This window comes from Rutidosis leptorrhynchoides, chromosome 4 (assembly GCF_046630445.1).
Source record: "Rutidosis leptorrhynchoides isolate AG116_Rl617_1_P2 chromosome 4, CSIRO_AGI_Rlap_v1, whole genome shotgun sequence".
Lineage (NCBI taxonomy): Eukaryota > Viridiplantae > Streptophyta > Magnoliopsida > Asterales > Asteraceae > Rutidosis > Rutidosis leptorrhynchoides.
The window spans coordinates 137,729,686-137,756,550 of record NC_092336.1 but is presented as its reverse complement, the minus strand read 5'-3'; the positions used below and the strand labels follow the sequence as shown (position 1 = coordinate 137,756,550).

The 26,865-nt window shown below is 35.2% G+C and overlaps 1 protein-coding gene across 2 annotated transcripts; it reads left to right on the top strand.

The window, feature by feature from the left end:
* Positions 1-668: 668 nt before the first annotated feature.
* Positions 669-9,683, top strand: LOC139845352 (phosphomethylpyrimidine synthase, chloroplastic). Of its 2 annotated transcripts, XR_011758285.1 has the most exons (7): positions 669-783; positions 2,357-2,676; positions 3,161-3,288; positions 3,761-4,587; positions 7,338-8,020; positions 8,977-9,066; positions 9,265-9,683. XR_011758285.1 is itself a non-coding variant. In XM_071835613.1 (6 exons), the coding sequence occupies exons 2-5, from the start codon at positions 2,369-2,371 to the stop codon at positions 8,016-8,018; spliced, it is 1,944 nt and encodes a 647-aa protein (XP_071691714.1). In that variant the 5' UTR covers positions 669-783; positions 2,357-2,368; the 3' UTR covers positions 8,019-8,020; positions 8,977-9,153. The 2 variants fall into 2 exon arrangements, 1 of the variants encoding a protein (XP_071691714.1); XM_071835613.1 differs by lacking the exon at positions 9,265-9,683 and having other exon boundaries at positions 8,977-9,153.
* The last annotated feature ends 17,182 nt before the right edge of the window (positions 9,684-26,865 follow it).

Below are 26,865 nucleotides of genomic sequence, written 5' to 3'. Positions count from 1 at the left end.
TGTGAACGAAAAATTATATACTTTATTTGATTATATAATTATTATAAAAAAAAATTTATTCAATTTTTCTACTCCATCAACATTTATATGTGATTCAACCTACTTAAATGTGAAAATCCCTGTAATTTAATGAGTCAAGCAGTTCTCGTCATTTTTTAATTTTCGTTTAACTTTTAACTATATATATATATATATATATATATATATATATATATATATATATATATATATATATATATATATACATAATTATAATTAATACAACTTAAAAGGCTTTATTAAATTAATAAAATAAAATAGGATATATTAATAATTTTTAATAAAAGATTAATAATACCATCTCCGTCTCAATTTTTATTCTCTTTTAAAAAGAACACTTTAATAAATGTTATTATTTTACTGTTCTTTTTTATACTTTAAAGTTTACTCTTTACGAGTAGGTTTTTTTTTTTTTACCTATATTTACATATACATACATTTAAAGTTATAAAAGAATTTTACTTATAGTTTATGATTATTATTTTTCGTAATTTATAAAATTTAATTATGAAAGTCCAAATAAAACAAGGAGGAAATAATATAATTAATAATTAATAATTAATACAGTAAAATTTACGAGTATATAAATTGTAATCTAGATTAGACGTTTGATAAAGTTTTATCATAAAACCCACTACACTATCCATTCCAATTCTTACAAATATAGCACCATCTCCTTCATTCAATATCCATCCATCATCCATTCATCATTATTATTTCTTTCTGGAAAACTTCATTGTTGTGGTACATTTTCTTTACTTTTTTCTTCAATTATCATATGTTTATGTGTTTTTGTTTTCGTCTTCATTATTTTGCATCGTATCCAACTTTCGACTATTTGGTCGCACCAAAAATCGATAATTCAAGATTATTAATCATGTTACTTGTAGTTATTAATCAAATGAAACATAATTTGATTAATGTTTCATGATTCTTTAGTATTCTAAATTATAATAATTATTATTTTTATATAATTTGCATTCAATTGTATGATGACCAAAGGGCCATTGGCCTGGCGGTATCGGCCCTTTTAACCATGAGCTTGGGGGTTTAAGTCTCTTATTGAACATATTTCGTGAATTATTGTAAATATTCGTGTAAAGTGTGTGTGAGTTTGTCAGACAAAAAAAAAAAATTGTATGATGATTCATTTATGTCATTGATTTGCTGAAATTTTAAGTAATGTTTCATGGTTGTTTGTTCTTTATACCCAATCTTATATAGAGGACGATGGATTCAACTATATATTGGTTATTATTAATAATTAATAAAAATCTGTATAAGAAAAAAAAAAAAAAATTGTATAAGAAACAAAAATGGCCCACTAGTTATTTTAGGAACATAAACAATCCACATAAAATAGATTTAACTCCAATGATTATATACAGTATAAGTTTACACTATTTTATCCTTTTTGCAAACTTAGATAAAGGGGGCTAGAATTTCAAGTATAAATCTATTAAAATTTTGATTAGAAGGTAAAATGTACGTAAAAATCTGTAAACCGAATAATTGATTTGTTCATAGTGCAGGATCTATCAGATAAACAGATTATGTGGCGTATATAAACATCCTTGCATTTAGACTGGATCTTTTTATTCTATATGATTTGTTTCTACACTATATGAAGTTGATAAGAAACAGGGGCTGATGTAGTATATGTTGAGTGGTAGTAAAGCACAAGTGAAATATGCGATGTAGTAATTTTTTTTTTTTTTTGGTTTTTTAACTAGTGACACCAGTAGATAGTGTAAATTTTTTTGAGTGACACCGTTGAAATAAACCATCTTATAGAATTTTTTTTTGGGTGTTTAACCGGGTAGTGACTACCATTACTAGATCCAAAAAAAGATATGGCCACTTATATTATTATTGTTAGTCTCAGATGAGATAAAAAAGTTGAAGTCCATAATACGTTAGTATACACCTTATATTCATACTCATGTGTATATCTATATCCTTTAGTATCCAATTTTATGCCTCGGTGTTGTCCGTATGTGTTACAAGTGTTATAGAATTCGGAATTACTCGCCGAGTACTCGGTTTTGGATCCGAGTACTCGATCAAAACTTGGTCAAACTCGGAAAAATAGGGATTACTCGGAAAATTGTTTAAAATTTGGGATACTCGAAAAATTGGTCAAAACTTGGTCCAAATCGGTCAAAGTCAAATTTGATCAACATTCGAGTATTCCCAAAGTTGCCGAGTACTCCCTAAATAGTCTCAGAACGAGGAATCCTCATGTAGTGAGTTTTACAACCTTGGCCGGTATGAAAAATCTGAAAAATGTGTGTGTTTTTTTTTTTTTTTTTTACAGAAACAGCTAAAGATGGCGTCGATTCATGCTAATTTCACATCAGTTATGTGTAAGAATGTCAACAACTCTGGTCTGTCAAAGATTTCAAAGACTTCATTTTTGCCTGTATTTGATGTGGCTGTTGATACTGCAAATGTATGGAAGAAGGAAACATTTTCATCTAGCATCATGGTGCCTCGTGCAACGTTGACCTTTGACCCTCCATCAACCAATGTGGACAAGACTAAAAAAAACAAGAATACGGTTGATCCAGCAAACCCTGATTTTCTTCCACTTCCATCTTTTGAACAATGTTTTCCACAAAGCACGAAAGAATACAAGTAAGTTGCTGATACTGCAGGTTTATCAGATAAGTATATGTGTCAAAACAGACGGTTCACGCGGGTTGGGTTATAGATCTTACAGGTTGAAACACCTTTTATTTAAATTATACAAAATTTAACATTTTAGCATGGCAGACATCATTCTAATATGGTACTTTTTTTTTTTTTTTTTGAAAAGTCTAGTTTTTCTCTTAAAAATAATTTGGTCTGTTTAATGTGGTAAAAGTAAAATTTCAGCCTAAAAATGTGACTATTTTTTGAAAAGTCTAGTTTTTCTCTTAAAAATGGTTTAGTAGGTTTTGTGTGTTAAAAGTGAACTTTCAGCAGTTTTCAGCCTGCATGGCCCGTTAGAAGTAAAAGATAACCCAAATCATCCCAATCATAGTAAATGAGTCAATGTTGCCACTTATAGAAAACGGGTCACTGATGCTTATGTATCTATTAACCGTGGAACTGATACTATCGGTTAAAATGTTTTCAGGGAAGTTGTTCATCATGAATCTGGTAATGTTCTTAAAGTTCCATTCCGACGTGTCCACCTGGCAGGGGACGAACGACATTTTGATACCTATGACACCAGCGGTCCACAAAACATAAGCCCTCAAGATGGTATGCATATTGAATTACCCTTTAACAGTACAAGTCAAATACTACGTATTTGATTGTGTAAAAACATAGTTATACAGGTGACAAAATGGGTCATTAAATTTTTCTAATATTTCTACAGGTGACAAAATGGGTCAGGTTGGATTGACCCAAAAAACTTCTTTCCCCATTTATTACCCTTTGACAGTACCCAACCTGACAAAATGGGTCAGGTTGGGTCAATCCAACCTGAATTACCCTTTGACAGTACCCTAAGTATTTGCTTTATCTTGTGTGGTAAAGCAGCAAAGTGGTAATTAAATATTTCTACAGGTGACAAAACGGGTCAGGTTGGATTGACCCAAAAAACTTCTTCCCCTTTATCATCATATAATTAAAAGTGTACGCGAATCTGATTTTTCGTCTCCCATTATGCTAAGATCAATGTAAATTTATTGGCTTTTATCGAGTTTTTACATATTTCTTGATTACGTAGGGCTACCAAAGTTACGCAAGAATTGGATCGACATGAGGGAGAAGTCGGACCCACCAAGATACACCCAAATGTACTACGCGAAGCAGGGGATCATTACAGAAGAAATGGTCTACTGTGCTACTCGTGAGAAGCTCGACCCAGAATTCGTACGATCCGAAGTTGCTCGTGGTCGCGCAATCATCCCTTCAAACAAGAAACATCTCGAGCTGGAACCAATGATTGTCGGAAGAAATTTCTTGGTCAAAGTCAACGCCAATATTGGTAACTCAGCTGTCGTAAGCTCAATCGAAGAAGAAGTTCACAAGCTTCAATGGGCCACAATGTGGGGTGCTGACACCATCATGGATCTATCCACAGGTCGACACATTCACGAGACCCGCGAATGGATACTCCGAAACTCTGCTGTTCCGGTTGGTACGGTACCGATTTATCAAGCGCTTGAAAAAGTCAACGGAATAGCTGAAAATTTGACCTGGGAAGTTTTTCGTGAGACGTTAATTGAACAAGCTGAACAAGGTGTGGATTACTTTACTATTCATGCAGGTGTGCTCCTTCGTTATATTCCGTTAACGGCTAAACGGATGACGGGGATTGTTTCACGTGGCGGGTCGATTCATGCGAAATGGTGTTTGGCTTATCATAAGGAGAATTTTGCGTATGAGCATTGGGATGATATACTTGATATTTGTAACCAGTATGATATAGCTTTGTCTATTGGTGATGGGTTGAGGCCCGGATCGATTTATGATGCTAATGATACGGCTCAGTTTGCGGAGCTTTTGACTCAGGGTGAACTCACAAGTCGCGCGTGGAAGAAGGATGTGCAGGTATGTATTTTTTATGTGCTCTTGTTGACTATAGTCGGGTCCTAATAAAGAAGGTTGGTTATAGGATGAAACAAGGTTGTAAAAGTCAGTCTGGGATAAGTCGGGCGTTGACCAACGTTGACTTTTAGTCGGTGGCGGAACTTGAACCCGACTACAGAGGGGCGAGTTTAAAAATTTAATAAATTTTTCATTGTCATCAGGGGAAAACACTAAAAAAAACCTTATTTTTTGGTAAAAGTTTTTTTTTTAGTGTAAAACTTTTTTTTCCTTTAAATCTAGGGGGACGGGCGCCCCTTTGGCAGTGGCGGAAGCAGGAATTTTTTTCACCGGGGCGAAATTTTTTTTAAACCGTAGCAATTATTTGGGCAAAATATGGAGGTTATTAGGCAAAAAAAATGGAGGTTTTTAGGCAAAATATGGAGGTTTTTGAACAAAATTTGAAGGTTTTGGGGCAAATTGTGGAGAATTTTTGTCAAAATTTGAAGGTTTTGGTGAAAAAAAAGTGGAAGTTTTTAAGCAAAATATGAAGGTTTTGAGGCAAAAAATGGAGAATTTTAGGCAAAATATGGAGGTTTTTGGACAAAATTTGAAGATTTTGAGGCAAATTTTGGAAAGTTTTGGGCAAAATATAGAATTGGGGGAAAAAAATTCACTCGGGTCAAAGTCGAAAAATTCAAAATTTTTCCACTAAAATTTCAAAATCCACCGGGGCGGGCGCCCCCATCTGTCCCCAAGTAACTTCGCCCATGCCCTTTGGAATACCTTATGTTCCGCTCCTGCTTTTAGTAATAAATAAATAAAAAGTATATATTTTACACACACATATATATATATATATATATATATATATATATATATATATATATATATATATATATATATATATATATATATATATATATATATATATATCAATATCAAATGGGAGGTGATATTTCCCCCAACATTTTTACTTCTTCTAACATATTTTCAATCACTTTCCTAAAATACCCCGTGAATATATATTATATATTATATATATGTTTAATAATTAAAGTTTCTACGGAGTATTATCTATCCATCTTCTCCTTCATTTCTCATTTTTTTGGACAGCCATTGGGATCACCAGAGGGGACTAAACTACCCGTTGCGATCATCTCCCGTTTCAACTATACCGATGCAGCGATAATAAACCCGCCCTCATCGCTATCCAGGAGGAAACCTTGAAACCGATCTAAGGGCACGGCCAAGTAAAACCCCTCCCTTTACCCTTTAAATGATATGAGAAAGGTGTCGGGTGAATATCTCTCTATTCCATTTTTCTCCATCAATAAACACTGTAACAACTCATCAACTTTCCATTTATCATGGTTAGATTATTATTTTCTCCTCCTTTATCCACCTTTTTTTTCGTTCCCCTCCTCATCAACCTCTGATGCTTTCTTCCACCTCATCGCATTTCTGCTTCAAACACACACACTCGCAAATCTGAAACATCTAAATCTGAAATCAAAAAGTGCTTTGATACTGTTCGCTTTAAAGGCAAATAAATGTTTTCATCATTTACTGTATAAACCTCTTGATATCTATTAGTAATCAATATATTAAACTAATCGTATGTATTAAATCAAACTTTTGTATCATCCATTGCGGTGTTCAATTTCATCTCAATGAATTCTGATGTACGTTATTGCAGTTATAGTTGTCACCACTATTTTCTTATTTTATGTTAGATCTGTTCTATATAAGATGCCTGACATTAATAATAAAGGAGTATTAATAGTATTGAGTTATGATTAATTATCTGAGTGAAATTTGGGGAAAAAGTGAATTGATAGTGATGAGTAATTTAAAAGATGAAATAAGTGTGAAGAAGAAGATGGACATGTATGGACCTTCAAAAGAAGGGAAAGATGAAAAGATGAAGTTATAAATTAACTGGAAAAATGAATGTTATTTCCATATTAATTAAATCCTTCCTTCACATGAGATGATAATCATTAATCACCATTGTTACGGAGTATTTCATTACCTTTGAGATGGGATCAATAATAAATAAATAAATTAGTATAATAATAATTGGAGTTCTATTGGTTTTTCAACACTCTGTTGTGATTAATAATTTTTAATCAGTCAAATCATCGAGCTATAATTTTGTAACACAGTCTTTGTAAATGGAAAATGGGAAGAGAGATAAATGTGTAAATGAGAAATGAAGGAGAGGGGTATTTTAGAGAGGACATTGAAAATTTGTTGGAAGGAGTAAAAAATGCGTTCGAAATATCAACTCCCATCAAATATAGAACATAAAAATTTCAAACAAAGATATGATAATCTAATTTTAAAAAAATATTAAAACACTTGACCAAACTTTATTGACTCAGACCTGACTCGACCCGACTTTGACCTGACTTTTTAGCGTTGACCGACTTTGACCTGACTATTTAGCATTGACCGACTTTGACCCAAGTTTTTAGCGTTGACTGACTTTTAAGGCGTTTTTGAGCGAGTCGGGACGGACTAGTCCCCAAAATGACGCGTTAACCGACTCCAGCGACTTTTACAACAGTAGGATGAAATCAATTTCGGGTATGGGCCACATTAAAAAAATAGGTCAAGTGGGCCATATTTCTGAAGCTAAAATCTAAAATGTCAAATGAAATTCCAATGTATAGCATCTGTTATTGAGTACTCTGTATTACTTTTAGCATGAATGATATTACAACAAAATACAAATCCAATGTTGTGTTTTATAATTATTATCGTTGTAGGTCATGAACGAAGGACCAGGACATATCCCGATGCACAAAATACCCGAAAACATGCAAAAACAGCTCGAATGGTGCAACGAAGCACCATTCTACACACTCGGACCATTAACCACCGATATCGCACCAGGATACGATCACATCACTTCAGCTATCGGTGCAGCCAATATCGGTGCCCTAGGAACCGCCCTTCTCTGTTACGTAACACCGAAAGAACACCTCGGCTTACCAAACCGTGACGACGTTAAAACCGGCGTCATATCATACAAAATAGCCGCACACGCAGCCGATTTAGCAAAAGGTCATCCACATGCACAAGAATGGGATGATGCACTTAGTAAAGCGCGGTTTGAGTTTAGGTGGTTGGACCAGTTTGCTTTGTCGTTGGACCCAATGACTGCTACTTCGTTTCATGATGAGACGTTACCGTCTGATGGTGCGAAAGTGGCCCATTTTTGTTCGATGTGTGGGCCCAAGTTTTGTTCGATGAAGATAACTGAAGATGTGAGGAAGTATGCTGAGGAACATGGGTATGGTAGTGCTGAAGAGGCGGTTCAACAAGGGATGGATGCTATGAGTGCCGAGTTTCAGGCGGCTAAGAAGACGGTTAGCGGTGAACAACATGGTGAGTCCGGTGGCGAGATTTACTTGCCGGAATCTTACATCAGCGCTAAGAAGATATAAAGGTTAGTAGCATATACTGATATTTGTTCAAAGGTTACAAAATTCGCTACTCTGGAATACTAGGTCGGGACTTTTTAATGAGTACTCGGGAAGTACTCGGATGTTGACCAATTTTGACTTTGACCCATTTTGACCAAGTTTTGACCGATTTCCGAATAATCCCGAGTTTTGGCCGAGTTTTGACCGAGTACACGCCGAGTTGCAAAAACTGAGTAATTCGGAGTTCTGCAACACTGTTTTGTTCAATGTTAGAGGTGGAGAATTTCAGTTTATTTAATTATTAATGGGTTAACTCAGGTCGGGTCAACGGGGTAGAATCAAAACTGGGAAGTTTCATGTATGTCATTTAAAGGGTATGGGTCAATTGGGTAGAATGGGTCGAAAGTTGCCCAAAACGTAATTTAATACATAAAAGATAAAAAATTAATTTAATTCAGTTTGACACAGTAATTACTTAAAATTAACTTTTAGGTTGCAAAAATCAGTACTCGGGGACTAGTTTGGTCGGGACATTTTAGGGAGCACTTGGAAAGTCGTGTAGTACTCGGATGTTTTCCAAGTTTGACTTTGACTGATATTTGACCGATTTTCCGAGAATCCCGAGTTTTGGCTGAGTTTTGATCGATTTCCGAGTATTGACCAAGTTTGACCGAGTACTCCCCGACTTGCAGAAACCGAGTACTCTTGCATAAACCGAGTACTTGCTGAATACTCGCCAAGTAATTCCGAGTTCTGCAACGCTAGTTTTGAGTCAATCAAGCCTGCTCTGACTCATAAGAAAAAAGCATACAGTTTTTGTTAGACCCGTAAGCTTGACATGTTGATTTTGCCAGCCTTATTAAAGGGGGAAAATGGGTGGGTCAGGAAACAATGTAAATCGGGTAAGCTGCGTTAGACATCACACACAATTTGTCCAAAGTTTTCACAATTGGTTAAATATGCTGGATATCTATTTCAGGAAGCAAGTGATCATAAAGAATCGTCGTGGAGTGTCTGCATGATCGGCCTAGCATAAAACGAGATCCAACTACTCGGTTTTAAGCTGTAGGTAAGTACATAGTTTCAGTTTGTGATGAATAAAAGGCCGAACAAATGTTTCCTTTGATTTGCAATTGTGTTTTCAGTTCAACTCTTATCATGAAGTTCTTCGTACTTTAATTTAATATGTTGTTGTGTTAACTGTTAATTACTTCATTTCATCATATTGACATAACGTTGCACCGGGGGTGTCTGAATCTGCTGACAGCATTTTCAGGCTGAGAAAGTCCCTTAGAACCTGAACAGGATAATGCCTGCGTAGGGAGAGTGCGTTTTCTTTTCTTTTATGTAGTTATACGAGAGGGAGATTACGTTTTCGGGCTCGTTATGATGATCATGCATGCGCCCATATCTCATGTGGCTGGCCTAGTAACTGATTTCAAACTAGAAGTCAGTTTACTTGATGAGGTTGGTCATTCTTACGAAGAGGAATCTAAAGTGATTTTAAGTTTCAGAGGTAGCAATATGGGCGTGTTGGGAATATGTCAACATTAAAATATAGAATTCTTTTAGTTTAAGTGATTCAGGTGGTTATAATGATATGCGCTATGAAGTATCATGGACAACTTTCAACCCCCTTGACCTATTTTTTCGTTTTAGGCCTAATTTTGTTATTTGACCCATTTGACTAGTTATAGATAAAATGTATCCCAAGTCAACCCATTCACAAGTCTAGTGTTGAAATCTTTTTACATTGGTTCTGAAATGCAAATCATTTGAGGATCCAAATTGGATCTGTACTTTGATATAAGGTCTTGGATACTAAAAATGGTACAGTACTATGTAAAGATGACAACTTGGCCGGGTTGGGGAACTTGTCAAAACTGGGAGTTTTTGTGCAGGTAGAAAATGGTAATGTTGGGTTTTCTGAAATTTTTTTGTTCGAAAAACTTATATATGTCCAGTAGAAGCGGATAGTGTTGGGTCGTGGGCAGTGGCGATTCTAGAATTACAACTTAATAGGGTCCCGATTTTTTTTTCCAGCAGTAATGATATTTGAATGTTATTTTAGTAGTAGTTTACCTAAAAAGAATTACAAATTCGAATGATATATGGGCTCTAAGTAGTTAAATTTAGTAGTGTCTTACACAATTTAAAAGAATATCTATAAATTTGAAAAATATATGGAGTACTCCAATTAAATTCAGTGGTGTCCTATACAATTTAACGGGTATTTTCTACCTAAATATTTTTCGAATTAGCGGTGTCCCGTAACTCCACGGGTGTCTATGTAAACTCGCCCCTGGTCTTTCGGACATAAAAGGTAACTTACATTGAATCATATAATTAATCTGGCCAAAACTCTATTAGAAGTTTAGAACTAAATCAAATCTAAAAGTGTTCAATCATTAGGTAGAGTGGTAAACGTGTATTTTAAATTTGTGTGAACGATCTTCCATTAGACATCATGCGAGTTTTGGACTCTGCATTGAGTTTGCAATCTAATTTGCAATCGGAGCCGAAATACCTAAAGCTATATCAGGATCGTAAGATCAAATCTCGAAATTGTTACAACCCGAACTTTTTCGACCATGTTGTTTAATCTAATTTTCATGAACTAAAATTTTCAACTTGACTAGTAGTTTTGATAAAATTAAATCTTGATTTATTTTTGGGATTCGTAAGACTTTAAGGTTATAATTAAGTCTTGTTAAATCAAGAGTTGTCTTGCACACATTTGCACAATGTCTTGAAACCCTAACTTATCACCATAAATCCTAGATTTTATAATCATAATAACTTAATTAGTAAACTTATTTACTAAGTACCTGGATTAAAAGACTTGTAACTAATTCACTTGGACATTTAAATCATAAGTTAAAAATTTTCTCTACACTTAATCATTTTCACAACTAGTCTTGATCACTTTTGTACTTAGTCATTACTTTCACTTAACTAATCTTAACCTATCTTGATTAGAATCTAATATTAGCTTACTTCCTAAACCCTAGGCATACAAATTTACACCTTAGATTATACATTACAAATACATGTACATTTATGAACCAAAAATTGACATGAACTCTCCCATCATCATCATCATCATCATCATCATAATCGTCCACCATCATCACCATTATCATCATCACCCCTAAATATCTTCACTAAATATCTCTCATGCAAGATATTTATACATCTTCCATGCAAAACTTCATGATTAAGCTTTGCATGATCATTTAATGACAAGATCATGAGTCATGTCCCTTCTTCCTCCTCCTCTTGCCACCTCCACCATCATCATCATTCTCATGCAAGCTTCCCTAGCAAGCCTTCCTCACAAACTTAAGCTTCAAGGCTAGGCAAAACACCATCATGAGTTTCATTTATGACTAATGATGAGTCACTTCCTCCTTGCTCTCCCCTTATGCCACGTCCAATACCACCATCCCCACTATCCTCTATATAAACTCTCTTCTAGCTCCCATTTACTCATTTGATCACTCTCCTTTCACTCTCACACTTACACACACTCTAAATACAGATCATAAACCATCTATTGTTCATTTTCTTTAAGCTTTAGGAGTACATATCATCAAGGTATAACTAGCTAAACTAAATCTATTCATCATTTCTAGTCATAATCAAGAACTTTCATGGTGTAAAAGCTTGATCTAGAGTGTTAAATCACTCAATGATGACTATATGGCTAACGATGATCTTGATGCTAGATCAGTAAACTTAAGATCTCTATATGTCCAATGTCTTAAAATGAAGTTAAAATAAGAACCAAAGTGGTTAAACAATGTAAAACTGTTTTGTCTTTAAGCTGTCCAAATTTCTACTTGAAGTCTATGACCTAAACACCAACCTATGGTTGCTCTCTGGAACTCATGAATTTATATGATGTTCATATATATGTTTGAGACTTCTATAAAGATTTCATGATTTATCTCAAAGAGAAAGTCATTTTTAAATTTTATTTGGTGAAACAAGTTCAGATTCACAGCAATTGACCAAGTGTCAAAGATTCATGTATAACTCAAAATATAAAATAGATCTTAGAACCAAAGTCTTCTGATCTAGAAATTATACTTAATAAGGAAACCATGGACAGCAAAATCATCAAAATCCATTAAGAAGTCATTGAGATATAGTCCTATCTAGTTGACACAAGATTTTATTGAAGTCAGAAATTGGTCTAAAACCTCATCTCTAAAGACAAGGTTAATGAAGACCTGAAGACTATTCCTTTTGGGAACAAGCACTTTATATGTTCTAAGACTTCTGTAAAATTCTTGAGTCAAATAAATAAGTTTTACTATTTCTAAACTTGCATAAGATCTTATAGCGTAAAACTGAACTGTTTTGCACACTTGTAAAGAAATGAACTTTTGACCAACTTATATTCTGAGTTTAGAGGCTAACCTTACATGGTTAGAAGCTAGACTCAAAGAGCTTTCTAGAGATAGTAATCTCACTTAAATGGATGTCTAGATTAATAGAAACACCTACACTAATGTTATAGTAAAACTAGTTAAAAACGGTCTACATTTTAAACTGTGAACTATGTAACCTTTGAAACCGAGAATCGAAAAGGACATGTAAGATTTTGTGATGCCCCGTACAAAACCATCGTGTACGATTCGTCAACAACAGGATCTTTACACGGTCGAATACTACATGCTATTTGAAAACCAGTTTTGCATTCATAAAAGATAGTGTTTACAAATGATAATGTGACACAAAGGTCGTTACAAAGTCATTATTTGAAAATAACATAAGTTACGAATGCAAGATAAAAGTTTCATGATTGAGACATCTCTAAGTAATGCAGCGGAATTCTAGCACAGCAGGTCCTTAACAGCAAGTCTAAACACCAAGACAGCAAGTCTAAACAACGGAAGCAACAAACCTCTAAACACCTGAGAAAACATGCTTAAAAACATCAACAATAATGTTGGTGAGTTATAGTTTAAGTTGTAACAGTAATGTAAGGTAGGCCACGAGATTTCAGTGTTCCAAAACAGTATGAAAAGTATATGTTTAACCGTGGGCACTTGGTAACTAACTTAACGTTTATGACCCCCTAAAAGTACACTTGGCGAGTGCGTATGTTTACGAAGTATTAAACACCCGTTAAATGCTAGCGCAACTAGCCCGAGTGGGGATGTCAAACCCTATGAATCCATATCTAAGATTCGCGTTCACCGGTTCAAAAACCAATGACTAAACGTTACCGAGCTAAGGGGAAAGTTTATGCCGTTGTATAACCCACACATATATAAAGTTTAAGTACTCGTGTCTAGTATGTAAAATGTAAAAAGCGCATGTATTCTCAGTCCCAAAATAGTTAAAGTAAAAAGGAATGCTATAACTCACAGTGATAAGAGCGGTAAAGTCGATAATGAAAGTATGCAAGTAGTAAGTCAGTCCGAAAGGTCGTCAACCTAAGTCAAAGGTTACTAGGTCAGCTGCTACGGCCTCTAAGTTCTAATAGTGCATAAAATAAGTTTAAGTGTGATCATCATCATCATTCATCATTGTAAAAGTTAAGTAAGGTTAACAAGTATAGAGGTCGAAACAATAGGCTGATTTTGATCAGCTGCTACGGCCTCTACGTAAATCTAAAAGACGTGTAATCAGTGGCCATGGCTCCGTATGGGAGTCCTCTAGTTGCTGACCAATTTCCAGAACCAAACTCGTCTTCGTTTGACCTTGGTGACGGTTTAAGTGCGAGTAGGTCAGAAATTTCAGCACAACATTAATAGGGTGTAGTGACTTTCGGAAGGCCATAAATCCTAAACCGTAACTCGGATTAAGACGAGGCCTAAATGGAAAATCATCTACTCGAACCGAACTAACTGAAAATCAACTTTTTAGTAGCCCAGGTGGTCTGATCAGATCCCGAAAACAGTAAGCAAGGTGCTCCGGTGGGGTTCTTAGTGCTTGATGCTCATCACGGTTCTCATCCTTGAGGCTTGTAGCTTCAAGTGTACAACTCGTTGATGGGTTAGCATCACCTTGACCAAAATTCTACCATCAACACACAATATGTTAAGACCAAGTAAGAACACAACTCATTTAAGAGTCTTAGATGGATGATGAACCAAGGTTACATCATATCCTTAGTCTTAACACAATTACAAGTTACATTTTCAACTAAAGCTACAAACTTTACTTCAATCAAGAAAGTATGAACATAATCTAAGTTAAATAAAGTGATGGAACCCTAAGCTAGAGAGCTTGGATCCTTTTCACACAAGTTATAAGGTCACAAAGCTAGAAAGCTTGAACCTTTAGTGTTCTTGAAGACCTTGAAGCATAAAGCTTGGATCTTTAAGTTACATGAAGATTACAAACACAAGTTTGAATCTTTATAACAAAATAATAAGATTAAAGTTAAAAGATATAGATCTACAAAGTAGGTGAAGATTCAAAGCTAGAAAGCTTGAATCTTCCATGTTCTTGAAGGATTCAAATCCAAGTTTGAATCTACAAGATGTAATCAAGATCAAAGCTAAAAAGCTTGATCCTTTATTGATGATGATGAACACGAAAATGATAAGAGAAGAAGGAGAAGAAATTCAAAAACTTACAAGTTTTAGAGTGAGAAAGACTAGAGAGGAAATAAGAGAGTAAGTGTGTATGAAATATAAATGAGAGCAAGTGTAAAATGGATTGAATAAGGATTGTATTTATAGGTGAATGAGGTGAGGGGATGGGGGATTGGCCGTGATTTTCAAGGGGGACAAGGGAGACAAACTTTTGCTTTTTGGTTAATGGTTGTCTAAAGTTGGTGCTTATGTTAGGATCCCATGCAACATTAAGGATAATACTTGACATAAATGCTAGTATGTTCCCTCTAATAAATGGACATTTGTCTTACATAATAATGGGTCACTAGCTATTAATAATTGGGCTAATTAAATAGTCCACTAACTAGTGTAGGGTGGGCTAAGGCCTAACAAGGTAGAAAGTCCAACAAGACTAACTAGTAAGCATAAGTAAATTACTACGCGTAATTAAGCATCCAAAAACTCAAGTAATTATTATTATAAAATAATAATTAAGATCTCGTAGTCATAATATTCCGATTACGACAGAAGTTAAACGTGTACGCAGTACGCAGTTTGTTCGTAACGTCAAGTGACACTAATGGTCATAAAGGTTTCCGGTGATCAAGTTAAGTATCCTACGTACTTAAAGGCACGTTTTAACACATAAATGAAAGTAAGCCATGTGTATAAAGATTCCAGAGTATAAAGTAGCACAGTACGCACAAATACGCAGTTTCGCAAAAACACAAGGCACAAAAACAAGTCGAAAAAGTCGGGTCATTACATTACCCACCTGTTAATGGAAATTTCGTCCCGAAATTTTAAGCTGAGGCAGGTGTTGGAGTCGGGGAAAGGTGAGGATACTTCTGCATCATTTGATCCTCTCGTTCCCAGGTAAACTCAGGTCCACGTTTGGCATTCCATCGGACTCGAACAATTGGAATCTTATTGTGCTTCAAAGTCTTAACCTCATGGTCCATGACTTCGACAGGTTCCTCCACAAAGTGGAGTTTGTCATCAATCATAAGTTCATCGAGAGGAATGATAAGTTCTGGTTCGGCATGACATTTCTTCAGATTCGACACGTGAAAAGTGGGGTGAACTGTGCTCAACTGAGTCGGAAGATCCAAACGGTAAGCAACGGGTCCAACACGCTCCAAGATTTCAAAAGGACCAATATATCGCGGGTTTAACTTTACGCGCTTTCCAAAACAGACCACACCTTTCTAAGGTGCGACCTTCAACATTACACGGTCACCCACGTTGAATTCGAAGTCTTTATGTTTAAGGTCGGCATAACTCTTTTGGCGATCACGGGCCGTTTTAAGTCTCGCTTGAATTTGGACAATATTCTCGGTTGTTTCATGGACTACCTCGGGTCCGGTGATTTGCTTTTCACCTACTTCGGCCCAACAAATAGGAGAACGGAATTTGCAGCCATACAATGCTTCAAAAGGTGCGGCATTAATACTCGAATGATAACTGTTGTTGTAAGAGAATTCGTCTAGCGGCAAATGTCTCTCCCAAGCCTTTCCGAAATCAATAACACAGGCACGCAACATGTCCTCCAAAGTCTGAATCGTTCGTTCGCTCTGACCGTCGGTCTGCGGGTGATATGCGGTACTCATGTCGAGACGAGTTCCCAAGGCTTCTTGCAAAGAACGCCAATATCTGGAAGCAAAACGGGTATCGCGATCTGAGATAATCAATAAGGGCACACCATGACGAGATACAACCTCTTTAATGTATAGTTGAGCGAGTCTCTCCATCGTATCTGTTTCCTTCATGGATAAGAAGTGTGCAGATTTGGTAAGTCGGTCAACGATAACCCAGATGGTATCATAACCTCCTACCGTCTTCGGTAGCTTTGTGATGAAGTCCATCGTTATCCTTTCCCACTTACATTGCGGGATTTCCGGTTGTTGAAGTAATCCAGATGGTCTTTGATGTTCGGCCTTAACTTTCAAGCAATTCAAACACTTACCAATGTAAGTTGCAATATCCTTCTTAAGATTAGGCCACCAATACTGTTCCTTGAGATCGTGGTACATTTTACCGGCTCCTGGATGAATCGAATATCTTAACTTGTGGGCTTCATCTAGTATAAGGCTCCGTAGATCTCCATAACTAGGTACCCAAATCCTTCTGGCAAAGCATCGGAGTCCAGTCTCCTTACCTCGAATCATGAAACGAGAATGTTCAAGTGTTCTTGAGAAATATTCTCCTCTTTGAGAGCTACTCGGATCTGGCTATTGAGATTTGAATGAATGGTGATGTTCAAGGCGCGGACACGAAGATGTACCATCCTCTCCTTCCGGCTCAGGGCATCGGCTACAACATTTGCCTTTCCAGGATGGTAACGAAGTTCACAATCATAGTCGTTCAGCGTCTCGATCCATCATCGCTGCCTCATGTTCAGTTATTTCTGATAGAATATGTGCTGGAGGCTTTTGTGGTCGGTGAAGATGGTACTTTTAGTTCCATAAAGATTGTGTCTCCACAATTTGAGCGCAAAGACAATGGCTCCAAGCTCGAGGTTGTGAGTAGTGTAGTTTCGCTCGTAAATCTTTAGTTGACGAGAAGCATAGGCAATAACCTTCGATCTTTGCATCAATACGCAACCAAAACCATTTTTCGAGGCATCACAATATACGACGAAATCATCACTGCCTTCAGGAATAGAAAAAATAGGTGCGGTGGTCAATTTCTGCTTCAAGTTTTGAAATGCTGATTCGTGTTCTTTTTCCCAAACGAACTTCTTCCCTTTGTGAGTCAGCGCGGTCAAAGGACGCGCAATCAGAGAGAAACCTTCAATAAATCTTCGGTAGTAACCGGCAAGACCTAGAAATTGGCGGATGTGAGTCGGAGTAGTAGGGGTTTCCCACTTGCTGATAGCTTCGATCTTTGCGGGATCAACTTTGATACCTTGATCACTCACAATATGACCCAGAAATTGGACTTCCTTCAACCAAAATTCACACTTGGAGAATTTGGCATAAAGTTGCTCTTGTCTCAAGAGTTCCAACACTAGTCAAAAATGTTGTTCATGTTCTTCTTCACTTCGGGAATAGATGAGGATATCATCTATGAAAACGATAACGAACTTATCCAGGTATGGCTTGCATACACGATTCATGAGATCCATAAATACGGCAGGTGCGTTGGTTAAACCGAATGGCATCACGAGAAACTCATAATGACCATAACGGGTTCTAAACACAGCCTTCATCACATCGCTCTCCTTCACTATCAACTGGTGATAACCTGATCGCAAATCGATCTTGGAATAAATGTTGGATCCTTGCAGCTGATCGAAAAGATCGTCAATTCTGGGAAGGGGATACCGATTCTTAATCGTCAACTTGTTCAGCTCACGATAATTGATACACATGCGGAAAGATCTGTCCTTCTTCTTCACGAATAAAACAGGTGCGCCCCAAGGCGATGAACTCGGTTGGATAAATCCACGGTCTAGCAATTCATGCAGTTGACTCTGCAACTCTTGCAGTTCGGAAGGTGCTAGTCGATAAGGTGCGCGAGCTACAGGTGCAGTTCCTGGCACTAGATCGATCTGGAACTCCACTGCTCTCGGTGGCGGTAATCCAGGCAATTCTTCCGGAAAGACATCGAGAAATTCGTTCACAACTCGTACATCATTCATACTCTTCACCTCGGCTTCTAACGTTTTCACATGTGCTAAAACAGCAAGACGTCCTTTCTTCATGATCTTTTGTGCTTTCATGCAACTAATGAGGTTCAGCTTCGAACTACATCTCTCTCCGTAAATAATCAGTGGCTCACCATCTTCGTGGGGTATACGAAGAGCTTTATCTCCACAGATAATATCGGCCCTTACTTGGTCAACTAGTCCATACCGACAATCACATCAAAACTTCCCAATTTGATGGGTATCAAGTCAATCTCGAAATTCACACCAGCTATGTTGATAATAGCTCCTCGGCTAATTTGGTCAACTTTCTCAAGTTTTCCATTGGCTACCTCAACAAGCATACTCTCCTTTAAAGGAACTAACGACCAATCTATCTTAGAACAAAAGTATCTACAAACATAGCTCATATTGGCACCAGTATCAAATAGGACAGTGATGTCGAACGAGGTGTATATAAAATAGTTATTATTTTACTAGGAAAATACTATTAAATACGATACAATTTTAAACAAGATATTTATTTATTTATAGAATGGATATACTTAAACCTTGCTACAACACTTATAGGCAGTGTACCTAATCGTACAGTAGTGTAGTTTTTAGTAAGTCCGGTTCGTTCCACAGGGAAATCTTTAAACAAAGCTCAACGCTATATTAGTTTACTTTTATAAAAATACAAATATATATATAAGTAATATTATTATTATAAAGGGGGGTTTTTACCGTTTAATGACCGGTTTGTCGATTTTAAGACTTTAGTCGCAGTTAAAACCTAATGTAAAATATAAAATAAATACAAGACTTAAATTAAAGCGTAAAGTAAATAACGATAATGAAATTGCGAATAATAAAAGTGCGATAAAATAAAATTGCGATAATTAAAAAGTACGATAATTAAAAGTGCGATTAAATAAAATAAATAAAAGTGCGATAATTAGAAGTGCAATTAAATATAAAATAAAGGAAATTAAATATGAAATAAAAGAATTATGCTTATTTAAACTTCCGTAATCATGATGTTTGACGTGTTGATTTTAGTTTTATGCCCATGGGTTAATTGTCCTTTGTCCTGGATTATTCAATATGTCCGTCTGGTTTTTGTCCATAACAGTCCATCAGTCATAAATATAAATTGCAAGTGTCCTTGTCAAATTATTATTATACCCGAAGTTAAATATTCCAACTAATTGGGGATTCGAATTGTAACAAGGTTTTAATACTTTGTTTACTGAATACACCAGGTTATCGACTGCGTGTAAACCAAGGTTTTACTACTTTGTTAACAATTACACCAATTACCCTTGAATGTAATTTCACCCATGTTTTAATTATTCTAGTGGCTATTAATCCATTCCCGTGTCCGGTTAAATGAACGATTATTCGTACATATAAATACCCCGCCCATCGTGTCCGATCGAGTGTATATGGTAATTTATAGGGACGCCCAATTGTAAATCTTTATATTAACATTAACAAACTTTCATTTAGTTAAACAAATATAAAGCCCATTATTAGCCCATAGTCTAGTTTCCACAAGTGTCGTTCTTTTATCCAAACCCCAATTATGGTACAAAGCCCAATTACCCAATTTTAGTAATTAGCCCAACATCATGATTACTTCGTTTTAAATAAGCATAATAATAACTTAGCTACGAGACATTAATGTAAAAAGGTTGAACATAACTTACAATGATTAAAAATAGCGTAGCGTTACACGGACAGAATTTCGACTTACACCCTTACAACATTCGCTAACATACCCTTATTATTAGAATTATAATTAAAATTAAAATTAAAATATAAATATATATATATATATCGTATATATTGAGAGAGATAGAGAAATAAGATATGAAATTTGATCAGAATTCGGTTGGCTTTATAGCCAGAGTTGAAAATTGGGTCTCCGCGACTCGCGGCAAAATGCCCTTCAAACTCCGCGAGTCGCGGAGAGGTATTTACAGCTCACACCCTTGGAGTTTCCTGCTGCCGACGGTTTTTAATATATATATATAATATATATATAATTAATATAATTAATTATATATTATATTATATTTATATACATAGTTAACTTGTAATTTTTAGTCCGTTGCGTCGAGCGTTAAGAGTTGACTCTGGTCCCGGTTCCGGATTTTCGAACGTCCTTGCGTATAATTTAATATCTTGTACTTTGCGTTTTGAATCTTGTACTCTTGTGATTTCGAGACGTTTCTTATCAATAATTGGAACCTTTTTGATTGTCTTTTGTACTTTTGAGCTTTTTGGTCGTTTGCGTCTTCAATTCGTCGAATCTGTCTTTTGTCTTCACCTTTTATTATTTAAACGAATATCACTTGTAAATAGAACAATTGCAACTAAAAGCTTGTCTTTCTTGAGGAATAATGCTATGAAATATATGTTCGTTTTTAGCATTATCAAATATTCCCACACTTGAGCGTTGCTTGTCCTCAAGCAATATTGTCTTGAAATACTAGAATCACTTCTTTATTCTTCACACTTTGTACATCAGTGATTTCTATATGGCGGTATAAACAATGGTAGTAACGATATGGTTTACAGTCCCACATGACTATAAAAATTTAGATCCATTAAGGAAATTGGATCTTTATGAAAACATTTGATCTTTTGAAAATTAAATCTAGTTTTTACCCTAGATAAGTTTTCCGGAATAACCCTTTACCGGTGTTTGCAAAATATTTTTGTGGATTTGGTGGGTTTCAGATTTGAAAATTTTAGCTCAAAACTTGCGGTTTTGTGTCACCCACTTGCTAACCTTGTATTTGGAAAGCAACACGTCCAGTTTACTTGTCCCGTATATTACCTTTCGGCAAACTACCGTCCGGTTGTAAAGGAAAGCGTTGAACAAGCAACTGTTAAGGCAATGTCCCGTGACATGCTTTTGATTATGGTCTATAACGTGTCGGACGCAATTACTATCCTTGGTAGGAGCAATAGTAAAGCTCACCCTTATAATTTTTCGGTCTGGCACAAGGTCCTGTCTTTGACCATGCTATGCAACCACCGTTCTTACGGTTGACACCCGATTTAGTTCAGGTGACCTAATGAATTTCAGGTGAATTCCTAGGATTTTACGTTCAATGGTAATGAACGCATTGAAAATAGGGTTTTCAGAAAACAAATCGGTTTATAATTTTGATCAAAATATTTTCTCGTTTAAGCTCGAGCTTAGATATCATTGAATTCCATGAGTTTGTAATTCTCAATCTTTAAGGTCAATCTCTAGGATTGAGTAATATCAGTCTTAAAAGCTGATTTTTAATCTTTAAGGAGATTATCCTTTCTGGGGATCTGATTCATTAGTCTTATCCAGCTAATTTGCATGGTGCCCCCCCATTGTACGAGATAAATCCTTCTCATGGTTAGGATAAATCTGACCACTTGGCGACCCTGTTTGATGCTGAGGTCCGTGGATTTCCTGCTGATTTTAGTGATGACTTTTCTAGATTTTTCGTCAACCTACAGCTGGTCTGGACGACAACTTCATGACCTAAATCAAGAAGCGCGTTTCTTTTTCGGAAGACTTTACTTCCTTTTAATGATGGAATTGATTCATCGTGTAGATCCATCTCTTCTTTTCTTTCATCGGGTAAAACAGTTTAGTTTAGTCCAAAGCAAAAGTATTTTCAGTTATTTGTTACAGATATATGTGACATATGTTTAAAATAATTTGGTAAATTTTCCCACACTTGGCTTTTATTTTCCTTTTTATCGTCCTCTATTCCATTTTAAATGAATTTTAACATTTTAGTTTGTTTCTCAATTTATGTCCTTTCCGAGGTAACAATAATTTCGGTGTTAAAACCTAGTTTTATCGTTCATAAATATGTATAAACATGATTTTGAATTCATTTAATTGAAAATTTTGAAAAATTTTACTAGAATTGGGTAGTCAGTATATAAGACTAGGGCTGTTCTTTTTTATCAGAGAGCACTAGATTCTAATACAACTACTGCTTTACTAGTATTTTTAATGGTAACCAAGTGTATAAAGTAAAAAATTTTTAAAATCCGAAAGAATTTAATCCCTTCCCACACTTAAGATCTTGCAATGCCCTCATTTGCAAGAAATCAGTAACAATTTAAATTATTGAGGATGATTTGTGTGAAAATGATTAAATTTTTACCAAAGTTTCCAAATATATTGGCGTTTGTTTGCTGAATGATAAATGGTGCACATCATTTGTTCATTCCGTCTTGTTGTTATTTCACATATATTTTGCATCTTGTCGTCAAAATTAGTTGCTTTTGCTGAACTTAATGCCAGTCTTTGAAAATGCGTTGTTTTACCCTGCAAACATATATACATATTTTTGAAGTTTGGTTTATTACCCCACATTCAAAAATTATTAAAATCTAAGAATAAAAGTTAGATGATTATAAAAATGATTACAATATTAACAAAAGTATTAAACATATCAATAATTACAAATTACAAAATAAAATAAAAAATAAGTAAACTAAGGATGATATTGGTACCAATAGGGGTTCCACGCATAACCATAAGTGCTATAGAATGCTTCGGCAGGGTCATACGTAGGATATGGTGGCTGCATCTCTATCGACCAAGGAGGGAAGACGGGTTTCGGTGTAGGAATATAGTTTCTACCTATATGTTGGCAATGCGCTATGATCTGGTTCTGATGAACTTGCCAATCTTCAAATGCTCTCTGTCTAGCATTTTCGTATTCCTGAGAAGCTATAAACCTATGCATTTCTTGCATCTCATTCCCCCCTCCTACATTACCTTGTTCCTGGTTTCTCTCTACCTGTGGATGTCTACCATTGTATCGTACTGCGGCGTTATTTCGCCGCTTCAAAACTTTCGCACCATGGTATACATTTAAACCTATAGTGTCGCGGGGTTCCGGCTCTTCTACTAATAATCCCCCCCGACTTATATCCACACCGAGATATTCACCAATCAAAGTAATAAAAATACCACCTCCTATTATGCTATGTGGACGCATCCCCCGAACCATAGCTGATAAATAATAACCCACACAATATGGTATACTTACAGCGCTGTGTGGGTCTCGAATACACATATGGTAAAACAAATCTTGTTCATTTACCTTTTCTTTGTTTTTACCCCTTTGTGTAATCGAATTAGCTAAAAACCTATGTATTACTCTTAATTCGGCTCTATCTATATCCAAATAAGAGTAGTTTCCCCCTTTGAAACGGTGATGGCTTGTCATTTGACTCCACACACCGTGTGTATCAAAATTCTCATCTATCTTTCTACCGTTTAGTATCAATCCTCTACAATCGGCAGACGCTAACTCCTCAGGCGTATATATACGTAAAGCCTGAGCCATGTCCAGTAAAGACATGTGGCGCATCGAACCGCCTAACAAAAATCTAATAAAAGAACGATCGGTTAAACTAGCTACCCGATCATTCAACTCTATACTACATAACAACTCTTCACACCATACTTTATATACAGGTCTGCGTATGGTGAATAAACATATCCAGTCATTAAAAGAAGAATTACCATACCTCTGTACCAGTAATTCCCTAATTGGCCCGGCCAATTCTACAGCTTCTAAGGGTCCCCATTCTATGACCCTCGGTACCTCAACAACCTTAGAGTGAAGAGTATGCAAACCCCGTTGATATTTTGGATAATCTATCCAAAGTCTGTCAAATCTCAGGTTCTGGTGCAACTGTTCCAAGTGCATATCTGAAAAGGTCATGACTGGATGAGGTACATCCTGCTTGTAGTAGTTATCTACCTCCTGTTGTTCCAAGTTCTCAGCAGGAGCATGGCGGGCTTGGGATGAAGATTCACCCCTTTCATTCTGCAAAACACATTAAACACAAATTTTATGCATCCAAATATGCATTAGTGTCAGCAAAATCATTAATCAAAATAATTACAATGACATTATCAATTTATATCAAACTTAAGCTTATTTTCACATTTTTATCAAATCTACACTTTTTCAAATAAGCATATACGAAAATTTTCACCAAGTTCATAAGCATTCAACTCAAATAACATGTCAAAATAATCATTACTAGCAAATAAACAAGTCTCAAATGGCATTATCTTTCAAAAATTAAGTTCATGAATTTCAGACTTGAAAAAGTCCACTTTAATTCTCAAAATCATGTTTAGGCTCAAAGTTTGGATCATTTAACTACCTAGACATGTTACACTACTCAATTTAGCAACAATTCATGACAAAAATCGGCCATAACCTGTTTATATCAAAAAGCCCCAAATTGCTCAAGAACACAAACCCTAGATTATTCAAAATTTGAAGTTTAAGGCTTCTAATCATGTTAAACAGCATCAATCTAGGTTATACAAGCATAATACATAAACAATTTAAGTCTAATTACACTAAAAAGCATCAAAATCAAATTGGGTAAAAATTAGCTCAAGAACACTAAAATTCGAATTAAATGGTGTTTAGGTGTAGAAATTTACCGTTTTTCTTGAGTAGTTCTTAGATATCATCCTTCTCAACATGATTTTAGCAAAAAATTTGGTGATTAACGGTTAAAAATTGAGATTTTTGGGGGTGATTTTCGGTGGTTTTCGGGTGCAGTTTCGAGTGTTTATGCAGTGTGTTTGTGTGTGGGGGAGTGACTGATCGAGCAGCTCTTTTATTTTTTTTTCTGGGTTTTGGACCCTCCGCGAGTCGCGGAGGTTTTGCACTGCAAACTCCGCGAGTCGCGGAGTTTACCCTTTTTTTTTTTTTTTTTTTTTTTTTTTTATAATCTTTAACTTATAAACAATTAAGAAATTAATTTTTTTTTAAAATTTTGTTTCCCTTGTTATTTAGGACGAGGTCGTTTCGGATCGATGTCCTAGTCCGTCCTTCGACAAAATTTTAAAATTTGTCTTTTTGTAGCGATTGTTTTAAAAGCTAAGATTTTTGGGTTTTTTAATGTTTTTGGCATACTTTAAATCAATAAGATTAAAAATATTGATAATAAAAGTTCTCGTCCCTCCCTCGGGTAAAGCAATTTCGGTTCAAAGACCTAGTCTTCAACTTACGACGAATTTTAAAAATCATATTTTTAACTTAATGAGATAAAGTAAATTTTTGTTTTTAAATTCACACAACATAAATATAAAATTCAAAATTAATATTAAAAATTCACACCAAGCTCAAAATTTAAAATGCATAAAATTAAAAATTAATATTTTAAAAATTCACACCAAACTTAATTTAAAAATTTATAAATTCATACCAAACTTATATTAATTTTTCAAATATTTACAATTTTAAATATATTGTTTTTACAAAGTTTACAATATTAATTTAAGATTTAAATATTAAGATTAAAAAAACATAATAAAATTAAAAATCTTTTTTTTTTCTTTTTATCCCACTTTAATCAATCAAATATTATCAAAAATATGCGCCCCTCTTTTCGGTAAAGTAATTTCGGTTCCAAAACCTAATTTAACTCATGACGAATTTTTGAAATATTTTGGGTTGATTGATTAAAGATATTTATACCTTAAGAATAAACGTTAAATTTCGCAGTGATGTAATAAATTTTTGAATGATATCAATAATTTCGGTCGCCAAACCTAATTTTATTCAATACCAATTTAATACTTTTTAGCGAACAAATTAGCGTTTATTATCAAAAGGTTAAAAATAAAAATAAAAATAAAAACTATACAGACATACCTGTGAAATAGATTTCTTAGTTATATGATCTATTATATTCATAAGATAGTCGGTTTAATTGGTTTTCCATGGCTGCATAGGCGTAACCTCGAGCATTCATTGTCTTTTCTTCTAAACATATGAACGGTCCGTCTCTGCATAAAGTAACAAATTCGGTATTTGAATAGGTTTGATTATTTGAACATTTACCTCCATGTGACCATTTTCCGCATTTGTGACATCGTTCTAGGTGTCGTGCTCTTCTTTTCGCTGCGGATTTTGATTTTCCTTTACCAAATTGTAACTTATTATCTTCGCATCTGGATCCTTTTCTAACTCCGTCCATTCTTTCTCTGATTACTGATACTAATTCACTCGGTAGTATGTCATTATTACGTTTAGTGATCAAAGCGTGTAGCATTAGACCATGGTTTAGTTCACAGGCAGTCTTCATTTCGTAAAAACCTAAAAAAATAAAAATTCAGAATGGGGGGAGAAGACTAGTTCTTTAGGGTCTGCTAGGGAAAGACCATACGTGTTCCATTTTCGAGAACTACACGAAAACAGACAATCTAACTCTAACAGAAATACATATTATCCTTTAAAGACTTGATTCTCCCCACACTTAGTTAGCTGTGGTGTCGAAATTGTGATTAACTTCGTTGTCGACTTCCATCGGACCATGTATGTAATGTTTAACTCTGTGACCATTAACTTTAAATTCAATCCCATTTGAATTTATTAATTCTATCGTTCCGTATGGGAAAACTCTTTTGACTATGAATGGTCCAGACCATCTTGATTTCAATTTTCCAGGAAATAGCTTGAATCGTGAATTGAAAAGAAGAACTCTGTCTCCTTCTTTAAATTCTTTTGAACTTCTGATTCTTTTATCATGCCATTTCTTCGTTCTTTCTTTATAGATTAACGAATTTTCGTATGCTTCATGTCTTAATTCTTCTAATTCGTTTAGTTGACTT